Genomic DNA, 20248 nt, shown 5'->3' on the forward strand with positions numbered 1-20248 from the left:
TGCTACAATTGATCCTTCTGATGCTGCGTGATGTAATCGAGGGTGTGTGTGCTGTGCTTGGATTTTAGTGGCCTTCAGCTTTGCGCCCGGCTGGATCAAAGAATAATTGCCAGGTATTGCTACATTCACATATTTGTGCATTGTAAAATTAGGTTTGCGTGGCATTCCACGGCTTGTCTGGGGTAATAGTAGGGCTGGCCATCCACGAGTACCGAAATGGTATAGGTACATGCAGCATCTAAGTTGATTCATCAGGAGAACTGGGAGCAATTGTATGGATAGAAATATGTCTAAGGGAAGCTTATATGAATTTTATCCAGGGTTGGGATAACATCACCACCATAAACCCTTTCTATCATAGCCCAGCATCCATCAAGAGTTCGGTTACTGCTCGCACATCCTCAAAAACAGCCCATTGGCCAAGCTCCTCACCCCAACTAACACTTGCTCCCTTTATCTTCTGCGCATATCCCTCCGCCACTTCCTTTGTACAGAGTGAGTCTCCGCCCCCTGATAAAATAACTGTTTCCACATCAAGATTTTCCAATGGGAGAGCTTCTTCAGCTTTAGCAAATGCATCACACGCCTTCGCAAAGGATTCCGGCTCTTGGCCAAGCAAGCTGAGCCGAACTGCCGCCATCGCAACATGTTTCGATTTCCTTGACCAGCTAGTTGTGGCCTCAGATATGATATCGTCAACCACTGCTCCCATGCCCAAAGTGCGAACGAGTTCACTACGTTTCTCCAAGACTCCTCTAGAGGCTTCGGAGAGCGGGAAGGGAGGCGGAAACAACAGTACAAGCTTCCCCACCCATCGAGGGTAGAGAAGAGCGAACTTCAGGGCAATGATACAGCCATAGGATGTTGCAATTAGTAGCCCGGGGTTGGACTCGTGGAGTCCCGCATGCGAGAATACGCCCGCAAGATCTGCCACCAAGGAGTCTACGGTCAAGACGCTCATCGGGTGTGTAGGGCTGAGGCCATGGCCTTCAAAGTCAAATAGGTGCACGTTTGCCATTTTATCGAGTCCATAGTCTGAAATGAAAGGTAAGAAATACTCCGATGAGCTGCCCAGACCGTGGACGAAAACAACTGAGCCTTCGTCTTGGCGACCGAATGTTTTATAATTCAACGACTTGCCATTGATCATGGTAAGTCCGGCTGCTGTGCCGTTCAGGGAACGTGTTGCGTTGCTAAGGCTAAAGGCAGATTGGGAGGCGAGACGATCGGTGGTTGCGTTCACAGTGGTGACCTTGTTGCGAAGAGTGCCAATACCTGGGATGGTGACGGTGATTTCGTCTCCCTCTTTGAGAAAGAGAGGCGGGTTGCGTCCAATGCCGACACCGGCAGGCTAATATAGTGATGCTGTCAGAGAGAATCGCAGCTGTAAGTAAATCACAGAATAAACTAACCGTGCCAGTAGCAATCACATCACCAGGCAATAATGTGTGTCCCTCAGAAAGCGTGTTTATCAAAGTTGGGATATCGAAAATAAGGTCATCAGTCGTTGCATCTTGTCGTAGCTCGCCGTTGACATGCGTTTGCACACGCAGCACCGAAGGGAGGTCTTCTTTTGGAACTGCAACAGGGCCCTGGCCGAATCAACAGCCAAATCATGGAAAAACACAGGCATGATCTCACTTACCATGGGACAAAATGTATCAGCAGACTTTCCAATATAAAACTGCTTGTGGTCTCGTTGCCTCTCCCGGGCCGTCATGTCATTGATAACAGTGTATCCCCAGACATAGTCCATGGCCTTTTCTTTAGGGATCCGGAACCCCGTCTTGCCGACAATGACTCCAATCTCGCCTTCATAATCCAAGCTCTTTGAAAACTCCGGGTGCAAGTAAATGTCTTCGCCATCTGCAATGATGGATGTCGCGCGCTTGGTGAAGATGACAGGATGGCTTGGCTTATCGACCTTGTCCGAGCTGTCGTACCCCGAGGCGTTGAACTCTTTTGCATGCTCCATGTAGTTCTTGCCCACGGCCAATACATCGCGGCCCGCAATAGGTGCCAGGAGCTTGACAGATGAGAGAGGCAGAGCAGAGCCGGAGGCAACTATTTGCGAAGCGCTGGCTTCAATGACTTGGTAGAGATCCTTGATGGGGTACCCGGAGAGGAGGCTGAGTGGTTGAATTGTGCCGGCTTTTGCATCTAAATGGCCAATCTGGCTGATGCCTTTCCCGGGGCGAGTAAAAGCGGCATAGTTGGTTAGATGTTGAGATGATGAACTCATTGCGGTATTTGAAAAGAGGAGGTATCCGCTTGGAGGCGTTTGATGCTTGTGCGCTCAGCAAAAGTAGGTGGACGTGTATCGAATAACAAAGAGTTGAACTGTGCAAGTGCTTGAGGGGAGAATATCTCAAGACATAGGTATCAATAGAAAGAATAAGCCTTCATAGATGGACAGTTTAACGTTTTTAAGTGATGTTTTTCAATGAGGGAGGCCATGATGGTTTAGCCCAATACTTGAAGCGGGCGAATTCATTTTGCCGGTAGCGTGTGGAGAATGGAGAGATTCATGTAAGATGAATCCCATTCCTTTTGCTTCATGAGTTCGCACAACAATGATAACGTAAACGCAAATCAATTTCAAAGTATATAAAATTGAACTTTGATTTCATCAATGCCTTTGAATCGTGGAGCTAGTATCTGGTCCGCTGAGAATCATTATCACGCCTGCCATGAAGTGATCAAGTGATGAGGTGCCCACCAACAGTAGCTGCAGAGAAGGGGAGGGGAGAGAGACAATATTTAGGGACAGGTGAGATTTTCTAATCGTCAAGTTACCAAGAACTTCGCTTTTGTTTTATTTATGTGCGATCCCACCAAGCGTCACTTTGTAATCCTCAAAAGCGAGCGTTGGATGTAATACACTCATTTCTCAAAGTCAAGCATAATACCACATTATCCACTTACCTAGAAAGAAGAGAGCTTTGCATTAGCTTACCGAGAGTTGAGAAGCACGGAAATAAAATGCTAGAATTGAAAGCCTAATGTAAAGACGCAGACTTGAAGCTAAACGCCTCAGACATGCCTCCACGTCCAGGACTTCATTGGAGTAAGCGAATCTCTCCCCAGAAGAAAAAATCGCTATTCCTAGACAATGCATGTACTCCATACCTCTATACACATGGACCAAACAATATACATAGGTAGTCTATTTGGGGTAATGCTACACACTCTACCCGCCATCGTTGACTGTAGCCAGACAAACAGACTAGAACTGAGATCCTTCGCAACCCCTAGCATTATAAATCGCTGCTTAGAAATCCACCCGCACCCTCCACCCCATTGCATGATATTTTGCTTCAAGACGCAATAGTTGCGGAAATAGACCAACTATATATAACAATGCCATATAGACACAAAGAGACTGTAACCAAGTTGGGAATCATCTGTAGTTATAACCATCCGCACAATTAGCTACCCATTAACCATGGCGCCTATCCGCACGGCCATTATCGGCCTCTCCAGCAACGCAACCACATCCTGGGCCAGCGCTGCCCATTTGCCCTATCTTCTCTCCGCCCGCGGTCGTGCAAAGTATCAGATTGTTGCTGTTTGCAACAGCACCGTCGAATCAGCAAAGCAAGCCATTAAAGCTTTCAAGCTGCCTTCCGACGCAAAGGCCTACGGCAACCCCCAGGACGTGGCCGACGACAAGGACATTGACCTCGTGGTTGTAAGCACCCGCGTCGACGTCCACTATGAAACTGCCCTGCCCAGTGCCAAGGCCGGCAAGGATGTCTTTGTAGAGTGGCCACTGGCCCAGGATGTGGCTCACGCAAAGGAGCTCGTCGACGCAGCTAGAGTTGGTGGTGGGCGGACGCTGGTTGGCCATCAAGGACGCGAGGCTCCTCCTATTGTCAAGGTCCGAGAGCTTCTTAAGAAGGGGACCATTGGTAAAATCCTGAGCAGCGAAGTCAGAGCCTTTGGCGGATCTGTTGATCGAGAGGCTTTATTGCCAGCACTCAAGTATTTTACTGATAGAGCTGTTGGTGGTAATGTCGTGACGATTGGAGTTGGACATTGTAAGTTTTTATCACCTGGAGTTTACTTATATATTGGCTTTTCACATCTAACTTTTCTCAGTGTTTGATCAAGTCCAGCATGTCCTTGGAGATGTTCAAAACATCCAATCACATATCCAACTCCAGCGCCCCAATGTCCTCCTTCGCAACCCTTCAACCAAAGAAGTCGTTGAAACAGTCAAGTCCAATGTTCCTGATCTTATCATCATCAACGGCACCCTCGCCGCATCGCAAATCGCCACTGAGGGAGCCAACGTGCTCTTCCGTTTCCGTCGAGGACAGCAATTCCCCGGCGAGCCTGCCCTTTCATGGACAATCAATGGCGAGAAGGGCGAGATTCGACTTCAAGCATTTGGCGGATCTTCTCTGCACGCCGGTTCTTACAATGCCCCCGTGACCATTGAGGTTCACGATTTCGCTTCGGACAAGGTGCAGACGAGTGATTGGAGCTGGCAGAGCTGGCAGGAAGAGCTGGCAATCTTGGGGAGAAGCGTTGGTGTTCTTTATGACAAGTTTGCGGACGGAGCGCTCGAAGGATTGCCTTCATTTGAATCTGCCTTGGTTCGGCACGAGCAACTAGCAACCGTTCTTGCTGGTTGGGATGAGAAATGAATGATTTCGAGTAAAGGGGGAAAACGCGAAGTAGACGCTTGTAATTGAATTAGCAGCCGGTTTCAAATTCACGACCTTTGATTCTTTCATCAATTAGGAATAGCTAGGTCTTATTGGTAATGAAATCCTCCAAGTCCGGACAAGCTTGTAGAACACTGGCCAACTCATCATCGGATAAGCCATCCATTGCACGAGTGCCCTTCGATGTCCTGCCCTTTGGCTTTGTTTTTGATGTCGTCCACTGGACGCTGCATGCTTCGTCGCCGCTCAGCTGAGGGAGATCGTTCAAGGTGAAATCTCCCTTCAAGGGACCGGTGCTTCCATCATCAAGCAATCCCTTCTTGAATAGGTCGGAGAGCTCCTTCTCTTCGACAGTACAGGATGTCTCGTCGAATCTCTTTCGTTTCTCATCGATATCGAGCGGCCCTTCGAGGTACTCCTCGTTCTCGACCTCTTGTTCGAGTGGATTGGTTGCAGGCTGGCTGCTACCCTGGAGGGGATTCGGGATTAAGTGCATCTCGCCTGCTGTGTTGGTGTTTTGCTCGCTTGTGTGAATATTGCTTGTTGATTCAGCCATTCTGAAAGATGTGAGGGAATGCAAAGTTTTGATGAAGAGCGCAGCATCATTGGTCAATAGTGTTGCTGCTCTTATATATGATGGACAACACGTCGTTCATCATTGCCAAGGTACCTTGAACAGGCAGATTGAATCAAATTCCAGGCGTCGTGCAAATGCACACCTGTGAGTCACTGGCTGCTTATATGTGTCACGCCGTATGACAATTTGCCTGAATATTACCACCAAGCATGGCATATTACAGGGTGTACTCAATAGTTCAATAGTTTTTATGAGGGCACAAGGCTTAGCGCTCCATATTTCGTTGACTCATTCATTCATTGTTCGTGTGTTTTACCATGATGAGTATTTCAGGTATTTATACCACATCGCATTTCATGATCAGAGAAGGGCGCTCCTCGCGTCTAATTAGCTATAGCTGCTCGCGTCGTTTTTAGCTGTAGATGCTAAAATTGTACTTATGTACGCGATAATGCAATCTTAATATGACGCACATTACTTCGTCCATCTCGGAACTATCCCTTCTTCTAGAAGACGTCAGCGTGACATGCAGATAAGACCACCCAAACAGTTTCCCTCATCCGTGGCCGATCAGCACTATTTCGTCCACCCGACCGCAACTTTGGACACATCATGAGACAATTCCCGCACTGCGACGTCATTCATGACCACGACCATTTCGCATTTCGCATTTCGGAACCCGCGGTGGTGGGCAATGGCGCTTTCTGGAGCTCTACTGGACTGGAACCTTACTTCCCCCAAGTTCCCCTCTGCTGCATCTAGATAGAGCTAATCCTTACCGCCTCTTGCAGCCGAGTAACCAGTCCGGGGGACCTGGGGTACGAGATGGTACGAGATGGTACGAGATGCGGGCGTCCAGCTACTCCGGATTCGCAACCGCAGACGCAGCCTGATTGGTACCCGACCAGACGACTAATGTACTCGCACCCTCGAAGCATGTGCCGGTGCCCGACGGGATGCAGGGTGCTGCAGAATCTCTAGGATGGCATGTGAAGATTGATCTGTCGCCAGCATCTGCGAACCCCCGAGTCAGCACAGCGGCATTGCAGCACGTGGACGCGCAGCGGAATACGGGGGATTATGGGGGTTTTCCGGGGGGATGTTGGGGGGCTGTCCCTGCACCTAATTATGGCACCTGCACCTATCCATTTGATTTGATGGGCGAGTTCATGTCAAGTTGCCGTCTGTGAGTGAGTGCTCGCTACATGGACGACAAGTGGAATGCAAGTAGATGTACGGAGTACTACTCCCTAGATAGATGAGCGATTACAGCACAGCAGGTACTCGGCGTGTTAACGGTGGCCAACTGCCGGCTGGTTCCAGGTACGACGCCGAGAGTACCGCCAAAGTACACCTGTCCAGCCCAGCCCACGCCGCTATTGTCCCCACCAACAGATGCCATCAGCGGGTGTGGCAGAGCGGTCAGATGCTCCAACCATCCCCGGATTCTCCAAGATTACCTCCAAAGCCTCCCCTGTCTCCCGCCGTCCTCCCTACCAACAGTACTTTTATTTCCCAAGTCGCATTGCTCCGTAAAGCCTCTCTCTCCTTCTCTCTCTCTGACTGTTAACCCACCGTCTCGTCTACTTGTGAAATCGAGTCGACGTCGCCAGCTGGAATGGGACTGGAGCTGAGCCAAACCCTCCTGCTGCCCACCTGAATACAGTATCCTCAACAAATCCCGGATGCAACGCAGCACCTCTTGTCATGGCCGACTTCTTCCTCCGCGCACCTCCGATACCTCAAATACACACCGGTAGCAGCTCTCCACCCTCGCCAAAGCGCCAGAAATACGCCTCGGCATCTTCGCAGCCTCTGCAGCCTGCTGACCGGACCCTTGTGCAAACCGTATCCCAGACAGTCAAGGGAGCGGCGGGCCTCTGGCGATCCTGGAAAGATGGCGTGAGCCGCGAAGAGCGCGAGAAGGCGAGGCTTCTCGAGGAAAGAAAAAACATACTCTGTCTGCGTATGAAGAACGTATGTGCCTATTGAATCCATCCCCTGGGTGTCTAGGTGTTGGCTAAACAGGACTAATTGGCATGATAGGCTGAGACATTGAAACAATGGCAAGCAGCGGCACAGGAACTTGACGCTCTGGAAGGCAACGATGACTGGAGACGAGACGATGAAAGCGACGACTACAACTCCAAGCTCATCGAAGAGCGACTGCGGGCGCTTGACGAAGCGCGAGAGAGTCGGGACATCCGCACCATGATGCACCTCATCCGAACCGCCCTGTCGCGCGATCTCGGCGGCATGGGCAACGTCGATCTATATCGGCACTCGTATCTTGGCACAAAGACGCTGATCGAGCGCTATGTTGAGTCGACAATCGAAACCATCGATGCCGCCATCATCCATAGCGCCACAGACCAGGGCATCGCATACAAAGACCTGCTGGAAGGTATGCTGCTTGCGCGCCAGAGCTTTGGACGAAGCGCTCTGTTGTTGTCTGGCGGCGGAACATTTGGCATGGCGCACGTCGGTGTTCTCAAGGCCCTGTTCGAAAACCAGCTTCTGCCCAGGATCATATCTGGCGCCAGCGCTGGAAGTATCGTCTGCGCTGTCATGTGCACGAGAACAGACGAAGAGATTCCGTTACTGATCAAGGAGTTTCCGTATGGTGATTTGGCTGTTTTTGAAGCCCAAGACAATCAAGATGGTCTGCTGGACCATTTTCGTCGGCTGCTAACAGAAGGCTGCTGGTCGGATATTGCCCATCTCAGGAGAGTCATGAGGGGCATGATGGGCGACATCACCTTTCAGGAGGCCTACAACCGCACTCGACGTATCCTCAATATTTGCGTCTCGTCCGCATCCGTATACGAGCTGCCACGGCTGCTCAATTATGTCACTTCACCCAACGTCATGATATGGTCTGCTGTTGCCGCATCTTGCTCTGTGCCTCTCATCTTTAACTCGTCGCCGTTGTTGGTCAAAGATCCTGTTACGGGGGAGCACCGCCAGTGGAACCCGTCTCCCCAGAGATTCATTGACGGTTCAGTGGACAACGATCTGCCCATGACGCGCCTCGCGGAAATGTTCAACGTCAACCACTTTATCGTGTCGCAGGTGAACCCACACGTCACTCCGTTCCTCTCCAAGGACGATCATCTTTCACCCGAAAATCAACATACTCACAAAAGCGCCAAGAATGGTGGCGATGACATGGACTGGGTATATACCTGCACGTCGCTAGCCAGAGATGAGGCTCTTCACCGACTGCAGTTTATGGCCGAGATGGGGTTCTTCCCTAATATGATGACCAAATTTCGAAGTATTCTCAGTCAAAAATACTCGGGCAATATCAACATCTTACCTGATCTGACCCTCGATAACCTCCCTGTGCTTCTCAGCAACCCTACCGTCGACTTTATGTTGAAGTGTTGTCTCGTTGGTGAAAGAGCAACCTGGCCAAAGCTATCTAGAATACGCGATAGCTGTGCAATCGAATTGGCTTTGGATCGCGCAGTGCACCGGCTCCGGACAAGAGTCGTCTTCTCAGAGAGCCAGAGCAATCTCAGAAGCATTGTCTCATATATGGGAAGCCTACGACTCAACAAGCATGACCAGACACCCACTCAGGCGAATCTTGGTGTACCGGTTGCTAGTCACGGCCAGAAGCGTCAGAGACGGAGATCAGGCGGAAGCCTCCGCATCTTGCCCGGCACAGGGCTGGTCCTCGGCGGCGATCTAACAGATGAGGAGACCGCTGAGGAAGAACGCCTGGAAATTGCCTCAAGGCAACATGGACTCGCATCTTCCACTTCTCTTCGCAAGCCGCAGCTAAAGAGGTCAGCGATGAGTCAGACACATGTGCCTCAGTTTTCTGTCGCTCAGGCTCAGGCTCAGGCTCAACCAACCCCAATATTCAACTTCTCCAGGCCCATAACCCCGCCCGCGAGCGTGCACGGTGAGCTGGATGCTGCTGATGCCATAAACATCAACTATTTGGATCCAAGAGTGCCGACTGGTTTTGGCGATGACGGGGATGGTCGCTTCAGGTCACCGTTAGGCCCTGTGATATCTCCAGTTGATGACATTGAGACGAGCGAGCCAAATCACACGAGCGACACGGAAGTGGAGCAAGGGACTGAAGAGAGTGACCCTGATGACAGCCAGTCTGCACCTGTTGAGGACACTCCCAAACCAGCTAATTATGGCGCATTTGGCCCTGCTGGGGACGTCATTGGCGGCCTTTGGTGATTATAAAGGATTGACCCCCCACCAGGAGCCAGAACGGGGAAGATACAGTACAGCATAGATGTGTTGGCGATGCAAACTGCACGGAATTTAAGCATAGAATGGCGTTATTACGTGCTTCTTTTGACAATTCAAGCCTATTGTTTTCGTTCCTTTTTCTTTCGTTGAGAGCAGCTAGTTCGGGGTTTGTTACATCGGGCGGCGGCAATATGGTATAGAGGAGAACTTGGCATCTAGGCTAGGGGAGAAGGGTCAGTCGTTACGATGCAATTTGATGCGGGTGCTCGGCGGAGGAGGAAACAACACCACGTTAGTCGGTGGGGTGAAGCATTTCATTGTCGAAAATATATATTGGCATATCTTTGAACCAAATCATATCAAGAGACTGTCCAGATTCTTCAACCGCTTTCAAAGTGACATTGAGCCCAATCGTTTGTCCATCCAGCGAGCGCCATATACTAGAATAGCAAGCCCATCTGTATCGACGGCCGCGTGGCCTAATGGCTAAGGCGCTAGATTTCGGTTATTACACACCCTCTCTAGAGATTCCAGGTTCGACTCCTGGCGTGGTCGATTTTTTGCTGTTCCAGTCAAATTCTTTTTTTTTTTTTATTCTTGCGTATTCCAATTAAGTTGATGCTCTCGTATGTGTACTCGTAATAGCGTAGTTGTTCATTTGCGGTATCCAACAATGCGGCCGCCTTGGAAGCGATGAGCGGATCTCGGGCTGTCGGCAGTCGTCCACAAGCTCAGGATCCCGGGTCAGCACAGAAAGGCCCGCTGCAAGCCACCTTGGCACGATCCCAATGTGGCTGCTGAGTAGTCGCTTGGACACGTATGATGGTGCTATGGGGTGATTCTTAGCAAGGTGGCTACCTGGAAACAAGCTTGATGGGATGGAGATTGCGAGCTTGGTGGCAGTAGGGCTGATGGTCTTTGTGCTACCACCCATATTTGTTGTGGACTACATGTATACGGAGTACAAGTATTTGAATCAACCAGAATTGTGCAGAGCTGTAAAAAGAGAGAGAAGAGAAATGGGAGCTAGCTGGGATGGCACAATGCAACGTCGACGCACAATAACCACATGTGCCCAACAAGAAGAAGAAAAAAGCTCACTTACAAATCCACATGTAAAACCACTCTACTTGGAATCTTCAACTGCATGCCCTTTCAATAGTGAGATGACAAGTGGGTTCATCTAATCATACACACTCTCTACTGATACACGGCTGCCTTCATGACAAGCCAACAGGCAAGACAAAGTAAGACCTTGGTCAACAATGGATCAACAGCAGTATTAGTCCAGAGGTCGAGACCTCAATGCTAGCCTTGGCAAGCTCAAGCTCCAAATCAGACATCTGAGGGCGCCCTGTACTATTGACTGTAAGACTTACCTTCAGTAACCGCAAACGGATACTTGATTTGTCTTTCTCTCAAACCAAAAACTACACAATTCCGGCCCATCGGCGTTGGTGCGGGCTTGGCCGACCAGCCGCAGCGGAAGAGGGTCTTGAGGGTCTCTTCAGCCCGCAGCACTTCCCACAGCTTGCGCTCTAACCGTATGGCCCCCAGCTCGATTGCATGAGACCGAAGCTAACAAGGGGATTCTCAAAGGCCGCGGGAGCTAGTCGCCCATTGCGTCAGAGAGACTCGAATTGCAAAATGCGCAGCGCGGGCCAATGAGGAGACGAGCTCAGCACGCAATCGCGGCGCCTTGCCGCTTTGAGGACCTCCCCAGGCCAGGCACTTGGCGCGGATCGTGGGGTTCGCTGGGTTGAATGTTGCAATGGCTCGTTCGTTTGGGCAAAGAGGCAGAGGCAAAGCTAAGCTTGGGTGGAGGGATGGGTGGTGTTTGTTGTATTGTGGTTTTTTAGCTCCGTAAGCAAAAGAGGTTGTAAAAGAGAGGGGCAAGTGATGAGATGATGGAGAGGGGCTGGAGGGGGAGGACGAGGGGAGAAATTGGGTGATGTGTTGCGTTGATGGGCCCCTCGATTACGTTTTTGCGGATGGCGGATGGGCAATGAGAGATATATAAGCCTCTTTCTCTTTCGTTTTTAACTCTGGCGGTTCTTGTTCCTGTTGTTCCTGACCATAGCAAAAGACAAAAGACACCAACTTACAAAAACAACACCACAAACTCCATCATCACCATGTCTGAGCCTGCTCCTCTCCGTCTGGGCTCCGTTGCCCCCAACTTCCAGGCCGAAACCACCCAGGGCCCCATTGACTTCCACGAGTTCGTTGGCAACAACTGGGTCGTCTTCTTCTCCCACCCTGAGGACTACACGCCCGTGTGCACCACCGAGCTGGGTGCCTTTGCCAAGCTGCAGCCCGAGTTCGAGAAGCGCGGCGTCAAGCTCATCGGCCTGTCGGCCAACACCGTCGACTCCCACAAGGGCTGGATCGACGACATCAAGGACGTTACTGGCGGCCACGTCACTTTCCCCATCATTGGCGACAAGCAGCGCCAGGTTTCCCTGCTCTACGACATGTAAGTTTTGTCTTTGTCGTCGCTGTTGTTTTATATAACAAGACACTAACGCGGCGCGCGCGCCCAACAGGATCGACCGCCAGGACGCTACCAACGTCGATGAGAAGGGCATTGCCTTCACCATCCGCTCCGTCTTCTTCATCGACCCCAGCAAGAAGATCCGCACCATCCTGTCCTACCCTGCCTCTACCGGCCGCAACGCCAACGAGGTCCTGCGCATCATCGACTCCCTGCAGACGGGCGACAAGTACCGCGTCACCACCCCCATCAACTGGCAGCCCGGTGAGGACGTCATTGTCGCCCCCGTCATCAAGGACGAGGAGGCCAAGAAGCTGTTCCCCAACTTCCGCGCCGTCAAGCCCTACCTCCGCTTCACTCCCCTGCCTGAGGTTTCTTAGATTGGGAGGAGCTGGAAAGCCTTTGAATTAAAAAAATATATACATATTAATAAACCCAAAAAAAAGCCTAATTTTGGAAAAACATATCATCGGTCTGCAATGAGATGAAAGTTGTCAGAGAAGAAAAAAGGTTCCGCTAATCGTGCAAAGTTACGGCATGGCGCTTGGGACGGTTTTTATCAGAAGCATGTCACTGATGTCAAAGTAGTTGTTTGTGCCACGAAAAGCCAGATGACATGCATCTCTCATCATGGCCTCTGGGGGGCTTTTAGATTGGGGGGCAACGACCATGATTTTGAATAATAAAAAGATACCAATTTTTCTTTCTTTCTTATAACCATTGTGTCTACCTTGTCATCAATGTGTAGTAGAAGCTGGAAAATCTTATCCAAAGTTTACGTGTGTCGATTGATGTGTTGTGTGTTGGTCGTTTCTGCGGCTATCAAACTTAATATTCAGCAGTGTCGACTAATAACTCGGCCAAATCCAATGGAGTGTAGGACACGTAGCGGATGATGCTCTTTGCGTGCTTGACAGATATGTAGGGGCAGGGGGACTAAGATGGATCACAGGCACGCTCTGAAGCTGGTCCCAGATGTCAATCTCGTTTGTTGAGCTTAATGTTCATAATACTAATCCACTCATAAAGCCGAGATCCGCTTTCCATTCCTCTCTAGTCATCTTTTTCATTCTTTTTCCATTTCTTTCTTCTCTTCCTACCTAGGAAGCTGACATCCTCTTATCAAGCGAGACATCTAACTCCCAAGAGTCAGGCCAACTCAGAGACAGTCGCATGGAAATGCACACGTGGACAAGGAAAATAAAGCAGATATACCTGCATCTTGAGTCCTTCAATGCTCCGAGACTTTGACAAATTGCCACAAAGTGCTCCCGTGAACTCTTCTGCGAAGCCTCTTCCCATCCTCAGCAACGTCAACTTGCCATAACGAGTGGTGGCAGTATGGCGTCAGCAACGGGTAACCCCCATTTTCATGCCATCTTACCGTGAAATACTCCCAGTCCCGCATTGTTCCATTGTGTCCCAGATACTTGTACGACTCTTCATTGAAGAAGCCATAGTAATTGTCGACCTCAACGCACACCCAGTGGCTATAGCGGTCGCCATTGTCTGTGATTGGGATTGTATGCCTCCCAGCCTCGCCTGATATGCTACCCTGTAGTGATTGCATACTTACATAAGCATGCATTCAAGCGACAGCCTTCAGCGACAGCCTTCAGCGACAGCCGTTTTTGTACTCAGGTGCTAGTCTATCAACTTGATATTAAACAGTCAATTACATAAAGTGCTCAAGTGTCAGCCCTGTTGCTCACGCACAGCGCATCCAGTACCTTTTTGGTGCTAGATTCGGCATCTAATTGGTAGGTGCGTCTTTTGGTGAGCCATGATGGCGGCAGAGCCACTCATGCTAGCGTTTCAGGCCAGCGTCTAGCATTACGTCGGCCATGCATATTGAGTCGCCGATACGAATCATGGCAGTGCCCATGCCTGCTGTGGAAGAGTTGGTACAAGTACGCCATCCGCGTGACCCGGCGGGCAGAGAGGAGACGAGCAGAAAAGCTGAATACAGCAGAGAAAAGGAAAAAAGTGGTGCTGTCGTGATCGACAAAGAGGCTGCAGCAGTAGTCGGCATAACGAACATGGAACTGCCCTGATGAGCTTGACGGAACAGGCAAGATCCGAGTGCCAACTGCCGGACGGCATGAGTCTTATGTTGAAAGGCCTGCTGCCGATTACTCGTACACGGCTTCATTTTAATCTTGCCTGCTCGCGTCCTGCAGGACTTCCCGCGTGTCATTTCAAGCGTCAATGCAAACGCTGCGTCCCGAGAGCCAGAGCTTATCGCGAGGGAAATTGAGCCTCTTGTCGGAAATCACGTAATCAGGCGCCTGGATAAGGGGATTGGGGGATTTGATTTTAATTTTGACTTGACGTCTGCCATCGACGTGACTAGACGGGGCCGTTTGTTTCAAAAGGAATCAAAGTGGTTTAGCCCGGAAGCATCTCCATTCGCTCCCACGTGCTAATATGCCCGGCTGGACAATGACGACCCTGGACTTTTGCTTGGCGGCGGTGCAGCAAATGAGTCTGGAGGATTCGAGAAGCCCAGCCACCAGGCCGGACAGGTAGTATCGAACACTACTAATATATACTACTAATATACGGAGTACTAATATGCCAATATGCCAATATGCTAACGTGCTATTGTCTGGTCTAGTGCTCGCACGGGCAATTCCCGAGGCATCCAGAAGGGCGGGAGAGGAAGAGTGTGGAGACGAACCTGCAAGGGGACGATGGACTCGCCTCGTGCTCACTGCATATGCCTATCGTTATTATGTGACAGGGAACACGAAGAAGAATTGACGCACTCGCTATTGTCAAACTGCACTGTACTGTGGACTCTAACTCACAGTAAGGTATTGATCCATTGATTACTGCAAACGAGCACGCTGGCCCCCCCAGTTGTCCACGAGGTTATTATAGGAACCATTATCCACGCCGGACGGGGCGATCTCAGCCCCAACAAACATTTGGACACCGAGGCGTTCGATTCAGCACCCCCTTTGCCGCTTGGCTGCGTCTTCTGTTCCCACTTTGCGTCTCCGATGCAGCAAGTAGCTCCGTTGTTGCAGTGGTGCCGGTAGTGGTCGTGGTAGTAAGCGGCGCGAAGACCCCTATTGAGCCTAACGAGAGAGAGAATATGCACTTTATAGCACCTGAAGACTCCATTTCTCCAACTCACAATGTCCGCGGACGGTGAGGGGAAGATGCGGACCGGTGCTAGTTCTGGCTGGTGAGAAGCTTAGCCAACAATCTGGAAGCATCAATTTCGACTGGGCTGGAGTTGGAGTTTTGGCTGTTGGAAGTCTTGGGAAGCGAGCATGTGCCCGCGATGGGAGGTGTCATCACATTCGGGGCGGCGACGACCAAGCAAACTGCGAAGAGTTGATTGATTTGATGTTTTTTCTCCCGAGTTTCAATACCCGTACACTATTCTGTTAAGGAAAAAGTGACGACAATGAATGACAGGATACTGACATACAGCCCTTGTCCTGGAACAAATGGGAACGCCTCTTCACCATCTGGAACCGCCATCGACGCTTCCCTGCTGCAGCGCCCCTGGCCAGCATGCACACTAGCAGCAGTAGTCGAACTTGTTTCTTCATTTACATCACCCGCTTCCATCATATTGCATCTGAGCACGCATGCGAGCGAATACGGAGTGCAGGCCCTACCTTGGCGCTGGGCATGGGATTGCATGGGACAGGACAGGATGGGATGGGATGGGATGGGATGGGATGGGCGGTACACGCGGAGGTACCTGGTCTGGCGCTAACCAGCGGGTGCTCGTACTTGTACCGTCGAGGGCCTTATCGAGAGACGGCCATCATCCGCAGTCCCTGGCTGTGTGTGTTTCCGCGATGACTTGTTCTTATTTTATTCTTCCTCTTTTTCCGCTTCTTCTTCTTTTCCTTCTTCTTTTTCCCCTTCCCCGGAATCCCCAGAAAACAGAACAGAACCTACCCGTTTGTAATCACTCCTCTCACGCGCCCGCAAGTCTACATCACCCATTTCCGCCTGCTTTCAACTCTCCAGCCACTCAACCGCCTAAAACACACCCCGCTGTCCAGCCTATCAGAGCCGCCTGTCACCTCTGCCAGTAGCCTGTACTTGTACCTGTAGTTCTTCCAACAAGCCCACAACCCCCCCTTCTTCGCGTCTGTGCGCCTGTTTGCTGGAGACTGTATTTTTTTTTGTTGCTCGACCTCCCTCTGAGCCCACATCGTCAGCTCCATCGCGCCAAACGGGCTGCGCACATCACAAGCAACGAGTGCGACGTTGGCCCTCAGACAGTTTGGGCTGCCGTCTTTGAATGGTACGTCATGCTTGCTTGGATTTGGATTCTCATTCTCCCTCGTGTCGCTCTGCCAGCTTCTGCCCCCGTCCCTGTCCCCGTGCCCTCTGCCTTGCCTTGCGACAGACTCCGCGGCCTCGATGCCACATCATCGCGCACATTGGACACATTTCACTCGCCGCCGGTCCCACGTCGCTCCTCCGCTCTCCGCTCGAAACTTCTGGCTTCCGGATCGTCTTTCCGGGGCTCCTGAAAATCACTGGCTCTGCCGGGCCTGCACGAGACGGACGCTGTGGCGACGGCCATTGCTTTTGTATCTCGACTGGACCACGGTGCGGTCAGGGAAAATCCTCCCCCCTGCCTGTCCGGCCTCTTCTTCTAGGACCCAAGCGGGTGGTCCTAATCCCCATAGCTGCTTTGGCCAAGAAAGGGCTGATCCCATCTGACAAGCGTCCTTGAAAGGGATTGTCACTGTCATCTCTCCTTCTCACTCTCTTTCGCTCTGGGTCTTGTCCTCATCACACCCCCTTCCCTTCTTCCTCACCTACCCCATCCAGCGGTGTCGTCTCTCCCCCGTTGCGCCTCCAGAAGCATTGGCCGGTGTCATGGCCGAATTTGCACCACTGACCGGTTTTCAGAGCCCATCACCGAACAGCTTCTACACTTACTCCGACTCCGGGGCCAATGACCCTCGTGCGCATAGCAGCAACTCCGACAGTACCTATCGAACAACATCCACTAGACTTGCCCGAAAGCCGTCTCTCCAAACAGTCCAGGGCCACGCGACCTCTTCATCTGGCGGCGGACCCTCGTCTCAGTCCTCTAAAACAAGAGCCGCGTCCGTGTCTAGACTTCAGCAGCAGCATGGGAGACAGTTGAGCCTTCAACACAGCCTTGAGAAACCATTGCCAGAGCCGCCGGCCTCAACAAGTCCCACAACGCCTCCGACGGGGACCCACGCTGCCTTCGACAACATTTCGCAGAGCATCGGCGCCGTAGACCCGCCCCAGAGCCGCTTCCTCGAGTCCCGGCTAGATAACCGGCTGGATAGTAGAATAGGTACCATGGACTCGGCGAGCTCGGCTGCCGCAAACCAGATGTACGGTGCCTCGGGCCAGGAGAATTTTTACACTCAGGAGATGACGGCCAATATGGGCGGCCTGAGCGCGGCAAGATATGCCAGCGCTGATGAATATAGAGAAGCTCATAGAGATACGCATAGGGAGCCACACAGGGAGGGACTAACTCCTCGGAGCAACGGCTCGGTATCAGCAGGTATGTCGCCCGCGATTGTGCAGCAACCTCAGGCGCAGACCCCGTCTGCCACTCCAGTCGGCGGTCCTTCTCAGGGGTCTGGGTCTTCAGCACATCTGTCCGGGTTGATGTGCAACGTACATCGAACGACAGGCCAGGAGCCTCCGCCACTGGTTGGAGCCACGACGACGATTCTTGGTGACAGCCTGTACGTGTTTGGTGGCCGAATTCTCTCGCGAAGCCGTCCCGCGCCCCTGACCTCTGACCTATATGAGTTGGATCTCATCCGCCGTCACTGGACTCGGCTCGAGGTGACTGGCGACGTTCCACCACCGCGATACTTTCATTCCATGTGTGCTCTTGGAGGCACCAAGATGGTTTGCTATGGTGGTATGTCCCCAGCGCCAAATCAGCCCATGGGTGCGGATCAGCAGCAACCCGAGGTTACCGTCATGTCCGACATTCACATCTACGACGTACCGACAAAGAAATGGTCTTACGTCCCGGCGCAAGACGCCCCCCAAGGCCGTTATGCCCACTGTGCAACCATCCTCTCGTCCTCTGCCACATTTTCGTCCAAAGCCGCCCCTCTCTCTGCCCTCCAGCACAACCCATCCAACGGCAACCCCAATGAAGGCCGAATTGGTATTAATATCGACGGCTCAGGGGGCGCTCAGTTGATCATTGTTGGTGGACAGGATGGTGCGAATCACTACATCGAACAGATTAGCGTCTTCAATCTCAGGAGTCTCAAGTGGACGACAAACCAACCTCTAGGAAAGAGTTGCGGTGCTTATAGGAGTGTCGCTGCATCGCTTCCTCCTGCCGTAAGTGCGAGAATTGGAATGAACGCCCAGAACGGCCAGCAGCGTACCGATAGCACCGCCGGCCAAGAACCCGGATCATCAATGCTCATCTACTCCAACTACAACTTCTTGGATGTCAAGCTTGAACTTCAGATTAGGTCTCCTGATGGGACCTTGACCGAACGGCCCATGACAGGAAGCTATTCGCCACCCGGCCTTCGCTTCCCCAATGGCGGCATCATTGATACTCACTTCGTGGTCAGCGGGACATACTTAACGTCATCGAAGCAAGAATATGCACTCTGGGCTCTAGACCTCCGATCTCTCACTTGGAATCGAATCGATGCGGGAGGCAGCGTCTTTAGCCAGGGCAGCTGGAATAGGGGCGTCCTGTGGAACCGACGGAATACATTTGTCATTCTTGGCAACAGAAAGAGAAGCCTGGTCGACGACTACAATCACCGACGTATCAACTTCTCCAACGTTTGTATGGTGGAGCTGGAAGCCTTTGGCTTCTACGACAACCCGCGCAAGACGGACCCCATGTCCGGCTTTATCTCTGCCAGCAGCCCTTACTCCGGGCTGAGCCTGAGCCTTGCACGCAAAGCTGGTTCTACGGCCGGCGGCCGCTTCCACTCTCGAGCGAGCGAGGACTTGGGAGAGAAGATACTCTCATTCCGAGAGCTTGCCGATATGGACATCCTATGCATCGGCGGCGAGCGGATACCTGTAAACTCTCGAATTGTTGCGCGAAGATGGGGTCCGTACTTTGTCCAGCTTCTGCGAGAAGGCACAGCAACACAGGATGGTAGTGACGCCGTAACCTTGCGATCCGGCCTGTCGAGCAATCCCCTACGCGCGTCGGCGTTGACCATCACGCCAAATCGAAACTTTGACGATACGGCAACGCTGGTTGGTAGCACGGTGGGCTCTATAGGAGGCTCCATCTCGGGGCCTTCTGGAGGCACAGGGCCTGTTATTCATCATGGAATAGGAAATACAACGACGACACAGACTGACGACGCGGCTGCAGCCATCAACAACGCCCCAACACCTCGCAGCTTGATGCCCAACTCGAGGCCACGGTGCCTCTATCTTCCACACACGTACCTGACCATTCAGTCTCTGCTGCACTTTTTGTATACTAGCTCTTTACCCTCGCCGACCTCTTCGTTGTGCACACCGCAGATCCTCTGCTCTCTCCTACAAATCGCGCGTCCATATAGAATCGATGGACTACTCGAAGCCGTCGTTGAGCGTCTACATGCTCTGCTCGACAGCAGGAACGCAGCGGCAGTGTTTAATGCGACGGCCATGGCAGCCGGTGGAGGTCGTGGCATCGACGGATCTCTGAATCCCAACTTCTTCGTTGGCAGTCTGGATCCTGTCGGGTCTCCGGTGTCTACATCGGACTTCTCCCTCAGCGGCACTACAGCTAACGACTCCTTCTCATCGGATCTGGCTTCGCGTACAGCAAGCCTGAGTCTTGCCGGAGGTCTCCAGCATCCAGCACGTTCATCTAGCGGCGAGATTTCTGCGTCAACAAGCGCGAGCGGATCCGAATGGGGATCGGAGATGGGTGATAATGAGCGCGATGGCGTCGTCTGGAACGGAGAGCTTAGCAGCGTCATCGGTCTGCAAAAGCGAGGTCTCCGAGGACTGATGGAGGGCCGGAGAATGAGAGAGAGAACAGGAACCGGGACTGGAGGTGCGGCAGGCATGGGAGCTGCCGGCATTGCAGGGTATGGAGGCCAAGCTGGCGGCCAGCGTGTGGGATTGGGCATTGCCGGACCATGATTGAACAAGCCAGCGGATAAAAAAAAGGAGGAGGTGAGGGAGGGGGGGAGGTGAAGGGCAGCTTGAAAAACTCTGATGTTTATATCATGAGCGATTTTGATCATTTATGTAGATATCTTTTTTGATGGAGGAAATGCGCTTTGTTCTTTCTCTTTTTGTCAAGATTGGAGG

At 51.9% G+C, this 20248-nt stretch overlaps 7 protein-coding genes across 7 annotated transcripts; 4 read left to right on the top strand and 3 right to left on the bottom strand.

Moving 5' to 3' along the window:
• Window positions 1–355: 355 nt before the first annotated feature.
• Window positions 356–2242, bottom strand: TRIVIDRAFT_49356 (uncharacterized protein; the record flags this gene model as incomplete). The annotated part of the gene is made up of 3 exons (XM_014098049.1): window positions 356–1351; window positions 1413–1592; window positions 1646–2242. The coding sequence occupies 3 exons, from the start codon at window positions 2240–2242 to the stop codon at window positions 356–358; spliced, it is 1773 nt and encodes a 590-aa protein (XP_013953524.1).
• Window positions 2243–3399: 1157 nt separating this feature from the next.
• On the top strand, window positions 3400–4791 carry TRIVIDRAFT_81244 (uncharacterized protein; the record flags this gene model as incomplete). The annotated part of the gene is made up of 2 exons (XM_014098050.1): window positions 3400–4040; window positions 4102–4791. The coding sequence occupies 2 exons, from the start codon at window positions 3446–3448 to the stop codon at window positions 4650–4652; spliced, it is 1146 nt and encodes a 381-aa protein (XP_013953525.1).
• Window positions 4756–5229, bottom strand: TRIVIDRAFT_204071 (uncharacterized protein; the record flags this gene model as incomplete). The annotated part of the gene is made up of 1 exon (XM_014098051.1): window positions 4756–5229. The coding sequence occupies one exon, from the start codon at window positions 5227–5229 to the stop codon at window positions 4756–4758; it is 474 nt and encodes a 157-aa protein (XP_013953526.1).
• Window positions 5230–6957: 1728 nt separating this feature from the next.
• Window positions 6958–8784, top strand: TRIVIDRAFT_49387 (uncharacterized protein; the record flags this gene model as incomplete). The annotated part of the gene is made up of 2 exons (XM_014098052.1): window positions 6958–7227; window positions 7297–8784. Coding segments are annotated over 2 exons (1758 nt in total), but the record flags the coding sequence as incomplete, so codon positions are not given.
• Window positions 8785–11529: 2745 nt separating this feature from the next.
• On the top strand, window positions 11530–12712 carry TRIVIDRAFT_216609 (uncharacterized protein; the record flags this gene model as incomplete). Its single annotated transcript, XM_014098053.1, has 2 exons — window positions 11530–11947; window positions 12018–12712. The coding sequence occupies 2 exons, from the start codon at window positions 11607–11609 to the stop codon at window positions 12343–12345; spliced, it is 669 nt and encodes a 222-aa protein (XP_013953528.1).
• A 499-nt stretch (window positions 12713–13211) lies between these two features.
• On the bottom strand, window positions 13212–13475 carry TRIVIDRAFT_19513 (uncharacterized protein; the record flags this gene model as incomplete). The annotated part of the gene is made up of 1 exon (XM_014098054.1): window positions 13212–13475. A coding segment is annotated over one exon (264 nt), but the record flags the coding sequence as incomplete, so codon positions are not given.
• Window positions 13476–17026: 3551 nt separating this feature from the next.
• TRIVIDRAFT_172318 (uncharacterized protein) lies at window positions 17027–20233 on the top strand (the record flags this gene model as incomplete). The annotated part of the gene is made up of 1 exon (XM_014098055.1): window positions 17027–20233. The coding sequence occupies one exon, from the start codon at window positions 17285–17287 to the stop codon at window positions 20075–20077; it is 2793 nt and encodes a 930-aa protein (XP_013953530.1).
• Between the last annotated feature and the right edge of the window lie 15 nt (window positions 20234–20248).

Source organism: Trichoderma virens (genome assembly GCF_000170995.1).
Source record: "Trichoderma virens Gv29-8 chromosome Unknown TRIVIscaffold_84, whole genome shotgun sequence".
NCBI classification, from domain to species: domain Eukaryota; kingdom Fungi; phylum Ascomycota; class Sordariomycetes; order Hypocreales; family Hypocreaceae; genus Trichoderma; species Trichoderma virens.